Below are 14513 nucleotides of genomic sequence, written 5' to 3' on the forward strand. Positions count from 1 at the left end.
TGAACCCTGACCAGCATCCTCCCCAGGAATGTAGACTTGGAACACGTTCAGACAATTCAAAGGTTGTGTTTTAAAACTGAAACTCGCTATAAAGTAGTCTGTATTCTAACAAATGTGGGTCCAACGGTAAAACAGAGACTGAATAATAGATACTGTATATAATTGTGTTATTGTAAACTCAAATCTAAACTCTAGAAGAACTGCTAGAAGAACGGAACAGCTTGTTTTTTATTTACCCAATTTAATTTACTTACTTAATTCAAATGTCCGGGAGGAGCTGATGGAATCAAGGAATTTTATTTACAGTATATTGTCTCGTAGTGGCCAGCAGCAGCACATAACACTCCTCCGCTCAGCACCTCGTTAGCCTGGTGGCTGGCTGTGTGTGTGATCGATCAATGTGATGCATCATTTCAGAGCTGTGTTGCATATTTAGCTGACACTTACTCACCAACCAAGTACCCAACGGTGTTCTTCTTCTTTCTGTGAAGCCGCAGGTTCGCGGGGGTCACAGGAGAGGGAGGTGTAAGGGTTCGGACGGGAGCAGCTCCTCTGACACCACCACCACCAGCTTCGTCAGACAGGTAGGTGGGACGAAACTCTATGGATAAACACAGTGAGAGGGGGTCACACACACACACACACACACACACACATACACACACACACACACACACACACACACACACACACACACACACACACACACACACACACACACACACACACACACACACAGACACACACACACACACAACCTCCTTGTCTGAGATGCCCCCACTGGACCATACAGGGGGTTTAAATCAGTCAAAGTTTGACGGTACCCACCTGGCCTGGTTTGGTTGGCTGGCACCCACTCTTGTTTATTCTGCTACTGTCCTCTGAAATGTGTGGTCAGGCAATCTATATTAATATCAATACAGTTCATAAATATGCATCCTCAGTTGAAATATGAATTGGTGAGTACCTATAGTATATTAGCTGTCTATGGACCACCCATCCCCCTCCTCACATCCCAGGAGGGATCCTTCTTCTGTGTTCCTTCTCAAAGTTTCTCCCCTATTTGAGGAGTTTCTCTTTTAAGTCCTCTGGAGGGCTCAAAGACCTCTGTGAAGCCCTTTTAGACTAATAAAGTTGACTCGACATGGAACCATCGCATTACGTGCATATGGTGAGACTGAGGCTGTAAACACATGACATACGCCTTAACATTCCCAGTGCAAAATGTAAAGACTTCTTCTGGACAGGTTCCTGGGGGGGGGGGGATGTTGGTCATCCATCAGTAGGTAGGACCACTCCGCTGCAGTAAAAGCGTTAGTGTGTAAACACTGGGTTGGTGCAGTGTGTTGGTGATTCAGGGTCAGAGCTGAGTGTTCCCTGTGCTGAAGAGAGAGCTGTATTGGCGGTATGCAGGCACCTATCCTGCAGCCTAAGTGCAATGCGTACCGGACAGCACGCTTACCGTGAGGGGTTAACGCGACGCACGGCCTGAATGTTTCTGCCTTTTTAGGAGGGGGGCGCTTGGTCTGCGAGACAAGGGTGGGGATGGGAGAGGATCGGAACGGTTTGGGTTTTGAACTCTCTCTCTGCCGAGAGAGAGAGAGAGAGAGAGAGAGAGAGAGAGAGAGAGAGAGAGAGAGAGAGAGAGAGAGAGAGAGAGAGAGAGAGAGAGAGAGAGAGAGAGAGAGAGAGAGAGAGAGAGAGAGAGAGAGAGAGAGAGAGCGCATGGGTTGAGGGAGTTGGCATAGTGAGAGAGTTTGAAAAGTGAGAGAGAGGGGGCATAGTTAGGATATGTTATCATTATTGAGCAGGAGGATGTTGTTTTATGGTTAACCCCTGCTACTATAAAAGGATTTGTTGGACACCATTTTACATCTCAAAATGTTGTCCAAAATTACAAATTAGGGAGAGCAGAGTTTAGTGGCCAGGGTCTTTTAGCCCCAATATCCACAGACTAACCTTTAGGCATCCTAGAGCAGGAAGACCCCTTACCCCTACCTGCTCCTTAATGAAATCTATCTAAACTGTCTAACCCCTTTCTGTGCCTTTATTACCATAATTACCACACGTTAATGACCTGTCTCTGTATGTTTTAACCTAATTCACTTTGGATAATGCATTCGCTATAATTGATGACTTAGCTAGTCCGAATGCATCTGAAATATTTAAAGACATTGGTATGAAAATAACGTACAGTCTTGCGTCAAGTTTCCAATGGTACCATATCGTCATCATCGTCAGATTTGTGTAGTGAAGGTTGTTCAGGCGCTGTGTTGTTAAGCCCAGCTTCCCCCTGGGGGCCCCGGCTCCCCTTCCCACAGTCCAGTGGTCCCAGTAGTACCGGGAGTACGCGAAACTGCGTCCCCACGGCAATCCCAGAGAAAATCACAATATCACACCAACGTAATAAACTCTAGACTCGTGCATCACTTTCTCTCACACAGCCTCATCACTTCCTGTCTGCCGAGTCACAGTTGAACTCCCAGCGGAGAGATTACTGCTGGGACTATTTTAATATTAAGTCATTTATAAGAAAGCTGCCTAGGGGTTAAAGTCCAGGAATGTTTTTGCTACAACCGATTTCACTCAGCGGTTCCTAGCTTGGTGGAGACTAGCGAGACCTAGCTTGTTGCCAATTAGCAGTTTCCCGCTTGGTGCTATTTAGGCTACTTAGAAGCTTGGTACTAATTTGATGTACCAAGCATGGCTAGTAATGCCAGTTAGCAGAAGTAATACTAACGAAAGAAGAGCAGACTGTGTGTTTGTGTAATCAAACATTCATTCCGACTGCAGAAAGCAGACCAGAACAATCCAAGATGTTTGCCACCCGAGGAGCCAGAAATAGCAGCGCTTCCAGTAACCTCCCTGTTTGGGTCATAATGTAAATAGGCTATTATTGTACTACGTTAGCGCATGCTTTAGACAAACTTGTCCTCTAGTGATTATTTTGATGTCTCACTGAAGAACTGGCTTCAAACAAACACCCTACTTGGAAAACAAAGGGTTAATTATGACACCATATCGTTTTTTTTGCGGGCCGCTATGGCAGATAGCTATATGACACTAGTAGTATAGTGATAAGGCTGTTGGACTCCTAGTAGGAAGGTGCTTGGTACACTATCCCTAATCCGTAATGACATCTGAATTTACTGCAAGTCCACAATATTAAATCAACATATAACTATAACTAGATATATATTTGCATATATTATTCTTGTCATTCCTGTTATGCTTTATATAATAAATATGAGTGGTCATCAATAATATGGACATGGATGATAACATTAAACATGTTTTACAAATAGTCTGGTATGTCTGATGTGAAGGAACTCAGCTATCATTTACATAACTCTCTCAACATGATGATGTCATGCTTTACCTCCTGGTCAAAGGTCAGCTTTCATCCCGCTCTCTCGACTGCTCTCTCATAACACCCACATCCTTCTCTGTCTTCCTCTCTCCATCTCTCTCTCTCTCTCTCTCGCTCTCTCTCCATCTCTCTCTCGTTCTTTCTCTATCACACCCACACCTCTCTCTCTCTCTCTCTCTCTTTCACAGCACAGTCACATCTCTCTCGGTTTCTCTCTCCATCTCTAGAGATGGAGAGAGAAACCATAGAATTAAAGATATTATAGAATAAAGAAATGTGTAAACAGAGCTGTGTAACATTGCAATAATTTCAAAAACCTATATAAATAAGATTATGTCAAATTAATTTATATTATATGTATACATAAATATATATATAGTTACGTCAAGATAACTTAAAGTAAAGATTAATGTAAAGATGACATTGCATTTGAAACAATATAAATACAAAAAGTGTAAACTGTAGAACTGCAACAATTTTCTCTTCATCTCTGTCTGTGTGTGTGTGTGTGTGTGTGTGTGTGTGTGTGTGTGGGGGGGGGGGTCACTCTCTCCCTCTTTTCCTGGCACTCCCTTATTACAGACTTTTGACTTTTCCTGATTCTACAGATTTGCAGTCCTCTGTTTGATGGAGGAAGCAGTGACGTACAAGACTCATTTCCTTGATTATTATCTGATCTGGCAACCCAACCGTATACTGTAACTGATAATCTGATCTGGCAACCCAAACCCTTTTAATGTAACTGATTATCTTATCCGGCAACCAAAACTCTTTTAATGTAACCGACGCAACCATTAACCACGTTGACCTTTCCTAACTCTTTGTGAATATGAATCCAGGCTTTATGTGATTTACACTAAATTAAGTAATCCATGTGCACCTCACCCCTGGTACACTAGATGGCAGTATGAGGTGCTAAAGTGATTGCCTATGTCATCCACTGAATTATAAACCTGCTCTGCTCTGAACTTCAAATTTACACCTCGGACTCCACAGCGCCACCATAGTCTGGTCCACCGTAAAATCAGAGACTGGGGGTTTGGTCAATTGGTTAGTAAGGGGGCGTGGCCAGGGTGCAGCTGACAGATGATTGGTTCCTCTTCCAGGAAGCCGTGTGGAGGGCCAACAGGTGATGGATGTCAGGCAGCACAGGTAACCGTCTCCCGCCAGAACTCTTAAATCATCACAGCAACATAGCAGTGACATTAGGCTGACACCTATTCTCCTCCTCCAAATGATGGCTGTGCACTTTCCTTCCAGCTTTGCATCCACAGTGGCAGATTTATGCTGTGAGAGGAAACACGTAACCAATACCTCTCTGGTATCAGAGAGCAAAAAGGAAGGCTTCTGAGAAAAGCCTTCATGCTGCTAATATCTTGTTGGTACACTTGAATGGATCCCAAACTGGAACTCTGGTATTTGTTGTGATCTTAGTGTCAATATTTGTTAATATTGTTATTAATTATGGTCACAATATGTAGGTGGCAGCTGTTTAAATGGACTTAGTTCCACTAAGGAAGCTCTTGTTGCTAGGGACTACAGGTTTGGTTGCTAGGGATGACTGGTTTCTATGGACTACAGGTTTGGTTGCTGGGGAGGTCTGGTTGATATGGACTATGAATGTGGTTGCTAGGGAGGTCTGCTTGCTAAGCTCTACTGTTGTGGTTGCTAGGGAGGTCTTGTTGCTATGAACTACATGTTTTGTTGCTAGGGAGGTCTGGTTGCTAGGGACTACAGGTTCGGTTGCTAGGTAGGTCTGGTTGGTATGGAAAGGCCAGGGTGTAGGACAGCTCTACATCTGTTTATTGTCTGTAGCGAGAGAGAGAGGGATGTGTGTGTGTGTGTGTGTGTGTGTGTGTGTGTTACCATGTATTCTGGTTTGTGTGTGTGTGTGCATGCGCATCTTAGGCTGGTGTGTGTGTGTGCGCCTGACACTTGTCCAGTTCGCCTTTATGATGTTTGGTTAAAGCCTCTGCAGCAGAGAGATAGACACTGCACCACCAGATTCACTCTCCCTCTCTCGCTCTCTCACACACACACACACACTCACACATTTCCCCACGACAGACCACCTCATTGCGAGTCTCTCTCCCCTGGCCGCCGAGGGGGCGAGTGAGACAGCAGCAAGTGAAGGAACCGTCCAGACGGGAGGTAACCTCAGGAAGAACACGAAGGAGATGAAGGACGGACGGGGGCAGAGACAACGGAGGGACAATGGATAAAAAGGAGCAGGTAGGGGATGGAGGGCTGTAAAGAGAGGGAGGGATGTAGAGAGAGAGGTAGGGACGAGGAGATTCTGGAGGTCCGAGACCAGAGATCGGAGGAGTTGGCTGGTTTAGCAGCAGTCACCCGAGGGCATTCTAACCCCTCCTCCTGTACCCCTCTGTCTGCTCCTCATGGGACCAGGCGATGAACTTACTCTGACCCGAGTCTAGTCTAGCTGGGATCCAAGACGATAAGTCTTTATTAATCCTTTGAGGGAACCTCAGGATATATGTTTTACTACTGGGATTCACCTAGTGTTGCCAAGCTAGGCAGATAGCACTGCCAGCAAAGCCCTATTAGCGTAACCCTATTAGCATAGCCCAGCTAGCATAGCCCATCTAGTTTAGCCCCACCAGTGTAGCCTAACTTGTGTAGCCCAGCTAGCGAAGCACTGCCATCGCTCTCCCAGTGTAGCCCAGCGAGCGTCGCACTGCCAGCAGAGCCAAGCGAGCGTAGTGCAACTAATGTAGACCACCTAGGTTAGCCCGAATAGTGTAACCCACCTCACATAGCATTGCTAGCATAGCCCAACTAGTATAGTGCAACTATACTTGAATGTATGTGCCCACCTATGCCCACCTAGTTTGGCCCAGCTAATATAGCACTGCAGACGTAGCCAAGCTACCACAGTACAACTAGCGTAGCCCACCTAGTTTAGTCCAGCTAATGTAGCGCTACTGGTATAGCCAAGCTAGCATAGTAAAAACTAGCATAGCCCACCCGGGTAGCCCAGCTAGCATAGTGCAGCAGAAGGAAAAGAGGGAAACGACAGCAAGTTATCCACCGCCTCCGTTCCCTTGGTCATGGAGCTGGACCGGACCTGACCTGCGGAGCCTTGAGGATCCTGAAGGTGTTCCGGTTGGGGGTGTGGCTGGACTCGTGGGAGGGGTTGGAGGGTAGGGGGACTTTCTTTGGGTTTGAACATCCTGGTTGGGTTTGGACTTCGTGGTTGCGTTTGGACTTCTTGGTTCGCCGGCGTGCTCAGCCAGCCAATCAGAGGGGAGGCTGAGCGTGGGCGGTGGCAGCTCGTTCCTCGACCGCCCCGCTCCTCTTCATGCCTTGCTGTGGACTCGGCCATCGTCGGAGTGCTCAGCTTCCAAACGTAAGTCGGACCACAGTTCGCACGCCCCAGAGAGTGGGAGCGAAAGAGAGAGAGGCACATTGCACATGTCTAATAGACACATCATGATATCCCATAATATTCTTTTGATTGCTTCGCCGTGTTTTGATTGGGTATGGTGAACCAGGAAGGTCTGATCATTACTTTATTCTCTGCTTGTCCTGTGATGGCAGAAAGATTGATGAACTATCAAGCCACGATGTGTGTGTGTGTGTACGTGTGTGTGTTTATAAGTGTCGTGTGAATGTGTATAAATGTGTGTCTGTAAATGTGTGTGTGTGTGTGTGTATGTGAGGTTGTGTGTGTGTGTGTGCTCCTCAATGTGCACTAAGAGAGATGTCAGGCTGACTGATGGCTTTGTGATGGTAATTCATGTTCTCCCTTCAAGTCTAATTCTGTACTGCAGGTTTTCACCACAAGATGGCCATGGAGGACAGCCATTTAAAAACACTGGGGGGGTGTTAGTATGTTTGTGTGTCTATGTGTGTGTGTGTGTGTGTTTGTGTGTGTCTGTTTCTGTGTTTGATAGCCAGGGTGGAAAGAGAGATGACATTTTAAAAAGCTGAACGCTGATGATGTTTTTATACGGGTCATTTCCTGTCTGGATGATGATGTCATCGGTCGGAACCCAGACAGAACTGCACTTTTGGAACAGAACGTTCTCCGAGCACATGCACGCAGACTCATGCACACGCGCACTTACCTACTCTCTCACACACACACACACACACACACACACACACACACTCACACACACACACACACAGTGTGGTTCTATTGGCTGGTTTATTTTATAATATAGGAGGCTTTGGTTGTCTTCGAACATTCCCTGAACTCATAGTTTTCTTCAATATTGATTGTAATTCCTGGTTGGTTCTCTTGCACTGGATGAAAGAATACAGTAGTTTGAATATATGTTAATGACAACTGGCTCAACCAATCAGATACCAGCTGCGGGCCCTCTTTTTTACAACTTTTAAAATCACATAAATAGTAATCGATCATTCAATACATACAACTGAACTACTACATGAGTGTGTCAAATACCATCATTCATATTTGGGATGCCGAAAATGATTAGCCATTGAACCATCCAATCAGTGGTTTTGCCAGGCAGATTACCCACAATGCAGCACTCTTGTCCTCAACACTGCCTCCATATGTTTTTAATATACGAACTAGCCAACAACCGTTTAGCATCTGAAATTGGTTGCAGCGCAGCACAGCTCGAAGTTGCTGCCACGGGGATACTGTCCTATCCCATCACCTTACCACCTAACTGGGATGATTGAAACCAGGAGGGCTAACAAACAGAACCCACTAGCTAGCGGCGAGTTAGCTAACAGGATCCCCCGGTTATCGAGCAATTAGCTAAAAGTTATTTACTAGAATCAACAAGCAAGCTACCAGTTTCAATGTGAGAAGATTGAAAAACTGAGACCTTTGAGGTTTGGCAATCCATTAATATTATTATTTCTGAAATGAAAAAAGGACATATCCGGGACTCCACGCTGCCAGACCAAACCAAATCTGCTGGGTTAACAGTGACTACAGACATCATGGCCATGCCCCAAGCAGACAATGCCACAGTGCAGTCTTGAGTAACCAGGCTGCTGGCCCGGCGAAAACCTGTCTGACCTTGTACTTAATTACTAGGGTTGTGCATCTCTCCTTTATAGGACGATCCGATACGTATCTAGATACATGCGCTACAATACGTTTCAGGCATGGGTCGAATTACGTGTGTCTCACGCACACATGACCCATGCACACACGCTCACATTTTTTTTCATTCGAAAAATTTATTGACACACGTTTCTATATGGTATCTGTCACATCACATATGTATCCAGTTTCGTTCAATCTTTTTTAAAACATACACAATGTTTTGTGTCTTTTTTTTTACAACAAGGAATTGAAAAAATATAACCATCCATAAAACCAAGAAATAAAAACCTATGTTTTAAAAAATATATATAAAAAATAATATACATGACTTGGTTGTTTCGTAAAAAACACTGTGCTGCTTAAAACCAACACTAAAAGATGCTGCTGTGCAGGAGCGGGAACACACTTAGTTAAAAGAAATTTAAAAGAAAGTGTACCCCGTCCTGCCCTCCCAACAGCGTCGGTCTCTCGGGACCTGTCGCTCAGAGGATCTCCTCCCCTCTCTGCTCCTTCCCACCTGCCTCTCCCGGAGAGCCAGGCCGCCGCTGCCTCGACCTTTTTGTGTGTGGCTCCGGCTCCCTTCTCCGAATGGGCACAGAGGCGATGTCTTCATTTTGGCTGTGTCCTAGGCCTGCCGCCTGCAGCAACGGCTACTTTTACCGTTGCTGCGGCCATCCGGATCACAGCCAAGGGGGGGATCAGCTTGTGCTTGCTTACCAGCAGGTTTCTGGAGGTCCAAAAGGCGTCTTTTATGGCGGCTAGGGTAAGCCACTGCCTGGGGAAGTTAACTGCAGTATTGTGGCTCACCCCATACAGCACCAGTTGGGCTGTCAGGACCTCCCCTGCTGGCAAGTATGGGAATAGTAGGGAGCCGGCCGTTGCCCACTGGTCTCCAGCAGCGCTGCACTCCCAGAGCAGATGCCTCACCGACTCAGGCGCGCCACAACCTGGTCGGGGGCATGTTGCGGATGCGGCCATGCCCCGGGAGTGCATGACGGCTCTGACTGGGAGGATCTCGTGAGCTACCATCCATGACAGGTCCCGGAGTCTGTTGGGGAGGACAGGATGGTTAACATTTCGCCAAACTGTTGCGGGGTCGCCGAGTGCTAGCCCGCGCACTGGACTTACTGGTTCCCGCTCCTGCACCAGCGCAATCATTAAACGATGGCTTTCTAAGACTTCTAAGTCCTCGTTTTCTAGGTTATATTTTTTAAAAAACTTCTTGATAAAAACATAGGACTGGGGCAGGTTAAAAGATACTGGTGTCCTATGGTCAGATACATAAAAATTGAACTTTTTGAGATAGGAACCCATCCAGAACCGGGTCATTGCTGTGCTGTTTTTTTGGCTTGATAACGACATTGCATTTTTTATGTGTAGAGCTGCATATCGGCTTCCTAAATATAAATTGAGGTCTGGGACTCCTTTTCCCCCTTTTTCTTTAGTTTTCTTCATATCGTTTCTCTTGAGTCTCTCCCACTTAGACCCCCACAGGAAGTAAAAAATGGCACGTTCTAGATCTAAAAGAACTCTGCGGGGTGGAATAAAAACAGAGCATACCAATAAAAGCAAAGGTAAAATCACTGACTTAATGATTAAAACCTTTCCTTCCATTGTAAGTCCTCTAAGTCCCCAGTATCCCAGTCTCCGCCTCACTTTCCCTACCATGTCCGGCCAATTTTTGGTACCCTCCCCCTCCCTGTCAAATTTGACCCCGAGTATTTTCAAGTCGGTCTGTTTTACGGTCAGGGGAAGTCCAGTCGTCTCGGTCACCGTCCATGGTCCATAAAAAAGGGCTTGGGTCTTCTCTCTATTGAGTTTGGACCCAGAGGCCAGTCCGTAGGAGTCTGTCAAGTCCAGTGCCTTCTGTAATGAACAGATGTCGGTACATAAAATGTTGACGTCGTCCATATATAAAACACACTTGCTAAAAAGTCCCCCACTTCCCGGTATGCCCACCCCTTTAATCCATTTGTCCCTTCTCAATACCTGTGCCAGTGGTTCTATGCAAGCCACGTAGAGGAGAGCAGATAAAGGACAACCCTGACGGACCCCGCAGTGCAAGTCTACTGCTTTTGTAAGTTGCCCGTTAACAAGAAATTTGCTGGTGATGTCCCGATACAGCAATCCCACCCACTCTACATACCTTTGTGGAAAACCCATTTTGGGCAGTACCTGAAATAGGTACTGGTGCGAGACCCGATCGAAAGCTTTTTCAAAATCTACACGCACACACGCTCACATGCCACACTTCGTATTTCTCACGCAGAGAAATTACCAGGATAGCACCCATCAATTTGGGCCGCTATTTAACAGTCGAACAGGTAGGAATCAAAATGGGTTTCCCGTAGGTAGGGTAACCAGACGTCCTCTTTTGCCAAGACATGACCACCTTTTGAGACACTTTCAAAAAATGTGTGGCGGAATTTCCAAATCGTCCGGGATATTATTAAAGCCTCATACATGTTTACATTGAATTTGCGTTGCGTTTCTCTGGGTCGTTCACAAACTAGTTAGGCTACGCCCTCCCCTACTCAGTTCTGTTCGCTTTGCATTGGTGGAAGTGAGTAGGGGGAGTGGTTAGGTAGAGCCTTCAGATTGGACGGTTTGACTTACTTAGTTACCGTCATGTTTTGTATTTATTTTTTTTACCATTATTGTTTTATAGGGACAAACATTAACACATTTCTCCTACAGGGAATTGATAAAGTTCTATCTATTAAACAGAAAGAAACACTTGGTCATACTTTACACACTTTACCACAGCATCGGCCTACTGAATGCCACAGATATATTTTAAGCATTGGACTGAATGCCACATAAATATATGACTATGTTTTTGCACGTTTGCAACGTTTAAAAGTTCAGGGGATATGCCTCTACTGGTGTTGCTTAAGCCAATAGCCTTTTGAGGCAGTTTGTTTCTGAATATTAGTGTTAAGGGCCAATAATGCTTAAAATTTGAGAGCCCTGGTTTCAGGGATTATACATTTTAATATGGAACGATTTGATGCGATTCGATTCAATATTCTAACAATCCGGTGCGATTGATGAGATATAATTCGGTCCGATAGATACAGAAAAAAGTCCAATCAGATTGCAGTCAAATGTATTAATTTCGAGCGATCTGATTGGTCGAAAATAATAAATTTATTTCCAGTGATCTGATTGGTAAAAAAAATAGTATTTTGAGAGATCTGATTGGTTGAATTTTTTTCTTTATTTGGAGCGTTGATTGGTCCAAATATTATAACGATATTATAAAGATATCAAAATAATTTTGTTGTGCTCAAATTGATCACTAGGAAATCTTAAAAATATACATTTTGGGAAGAGAGTTCTAGGAAGGAGGGGGAATGTGTTATCATTGTGATGTGATATCATTTTTAAAGCTATGACCGTTGTGTTATGTATGAGAGTCATAAAGAGCCATGTTGTTCATAAAATTCACAGTTATGCTTTTACCTTAACCCTCTCTCGGACTTAGCCACCAATGTCAACCGCTGCCGAGACCGATTTCAACACATAATCACAAACCTCGATGCCGGTATCCCTTGGTGCCATGTCGAAGTGTCTCACAAAAATAACTTTGGTTCAGAGCAGAGTTGAAGGTTAAAAAACATAGGATTCCAGTAGAATAACAGCCTTATTTGAGTAACATTGACAAAAGGGCATATATTACTATTTTGAAGATTGTATAAGTCATAACGTGTTTAAAACCAAAATAAAACTATTTTGGGTTCACTAACCCCTTATTATATTATTAGAACCCTATTTTAAAAAAATTGGGACCGCTCCAGCTGGGGAAAGGCCAACAGACACAGAGGAAACAGTGATACCTGGTCACCCTAAACCAGTTAGCTACCAGAATCCACCTGCCACCAGCAGGTGGATAGCTAACTAGCAGAAGCCACCAGCTAGCTACCAGAATCCGCCCTTTAGCTAACTCAGATGAGTTGGCCAATTCAGAGCAACAATGATTTTTGGTATGAGGTCAGAGCATGGAGATTAATAAATACTCGCTTCATGAGGTTATGCTGGTGTACAACATTGCATTTTATGATATGTTTAGTTGTTATGAGGTTTCAGTTTGACATCATCGTTCGTGAGCCATAATATTTATAATACCATTCAGGATTGTACATGGCTATGCAGATATTTCCAGTCTCGACGACATCGATCATGTGGGAAGCTACCAGCCATTACCGCAGCAACTGTCAAAGATAAGTAAATTGGATAGTCCCTCCATTGCTTGGAGAATGTTATTTTAAGAAATAGGTGAAGGGCATCCATGAGTGCTCCATAAGGTTTGAGTTCCCTGAGAGCCGATGAGCTCATTGTGTAGTAGCAGTGAGCTAACCTCTCACCTACCTAGAATTCCCAGTTTTCCAGGCACTGGGATCGAAGCCCGCTCCGGGAGCGTCACGTCTGGAGCAGAGTTTCCTTGGCGTTGGACTCTGCGTTCCTTCCCTTTTCCAGGGAGGACGGAAAAGTCCGGAAACAGAGCAGCTCATTAACCGCGGAGGCCCCCAGGAATGTCTCGGCTCTCGATGGGGTTTTATAGTTTTTATATAATCTGTTATATCACTCAGCGGCTTGAAAGGGGCATGGATCTCTGTGGAGGCCTTGGTTAAGTGTAGCATAGCCTAGCCTAGCTGAACATTACCTAGCCTAATGGAACATAGCCTTACCGTGTCATAATAGCTTAGCATAGCTCAACGTTACCTAGTTTAACATAGTCTAACCTAAATGATCAGTGCTAATTAAGTCGCATTACGCCTGTCAGTGCTGTATTTAAGATAATTGCTTGTCCAGTAGCATAAAATGATGACACTGCTTTGTACTTGTATTTCAAAGAGTATATAAAAACACTACAGCATGTGTGTCACAACCTGCAGGCTGAAGTAAATAGGTCAGTAGTAAAACCTCTTGATTGGTATTAGAAACCATGCTCATTGTAATTCCATGCCAGATTCTCTCTTTCTCTCTCTCTGTCTGATTCTCACTATCTCTTTCTGTTTTTCTGCCTCTCTCTGTTTCTGTAGCTCTCTGTCTCTCCATTCTCTCTCAAACTCTCTGTCGCTGTCCCTCTCTTTCTGTCTCTCTCTTTCTGTCTATCTGTCTTTCTCCCTCTTTATCTCTGTGTCTCTCTCCCTTTCTTTCCTTCTCTCAAAATTTATAATCATCTCTGCCTTCCCTTCACTTTATAATCTCCTCCGTCTCCTTTTTCCTTAATCTGAGAGGGAGAGATAATTAAATGAGATGAAATGAAAGAGGCAGAGATGGAAATAGGGATATAATGGTAGAGGAGAGAGAGGGAATTGAAAAGGGATAAATAGAGAATGACGAGACTGAGAGAGTACAAGATTAAATAGGATAAAGAACTAGAAGAAGGAGATGGGGAGTGGGGGAGGGTCCGCAGAAGGATTGGAGAGACACATCGTTAGCAGCATCAGCATTATTAGCATTGTTAGCATCATTTGCATCGTTAGCTGGTTGGGGGGCCCTGGGTTGGCCCCAGGCCCCTATGCAGCCTTACCTCTGCCTCCCAGGGCCTCCAGACCGTCAACCCCCTCCCAGAGACCCGGACCAGATGTTCTGTAGGCCAATTAGGAGAACGAGGAGAAGCGGAGCTCTGGTATAAGCTGGAGGAGACTGAGAGTGTTGACCCATCTGGTATTTATCTGGCGTTGCGTCAGAGCGACGCATGTTTAGAATCAGACATCATACTTTATTGTCGAGCAGGTCGGGGATAGACAGTACAGAAACAGGTCATTAAGGATCAGGTCAGGGTTAGACAGTAGAGACTGGTCATTAAGGAGCAGAAAGGTGTTTGACAGTACAGAGACAGGTCATTAAGAAGTCGGAAGGGGTTAGACAGTACAGAGAAAGGTCATTAAGGAGCAGGTAGGGGTTAGACAGTACAGAGACAGGTCATTAAGGAGCAGAAAGGTGTTTGACAGTACAGAGACAGGTCATTAAGGAACAGAAAGGTGTTTGACAGTACAGAGACAGGTCATTAAGGAGCAGGTAGGGGTTAGACAGTACAGAGACAGGTCATTAAGGAGCAGAAAGGTGTTTGACAGTACA

At 45.0% G+C, this 14513-nt stretch overlaps 1 protein-coding gene across 1 annotated transcript in view; it reads left to right on the forward strand.

Annotated features, from left to right (window-relative positions):
• cacnb2a (calcium channel, voltage-dependent, beta 2a) overlaps nucleotides 1-14513 on the forward strand; it is a 54767-nt gene that overhangs the window by 297 nt on the left and 39957 nt on the right. Inside the window, exon 2 of the mRNA XM_079754854.1 lies at nucleotides 492-584. Within this exon, the coding sequence (XP_079610980.1) occupies nucleotides 492-584 (93 nt within the window). The remainder of the gene's footprint in view (nucleotides 1-491; nucleotides 585-14513) is intronic.

The sequence above is a fragment of the Pollachius pollachius genome (assembly GCF_949987615.1).
Source record: "Pollachius pollachius genome assembly, chromosome: 17".
NCBI lineage: Eukaryota > Metazoa > Chordata > Actinopteri > Gadiformes > Gadidae > Pollachius > Pollachius pollachius.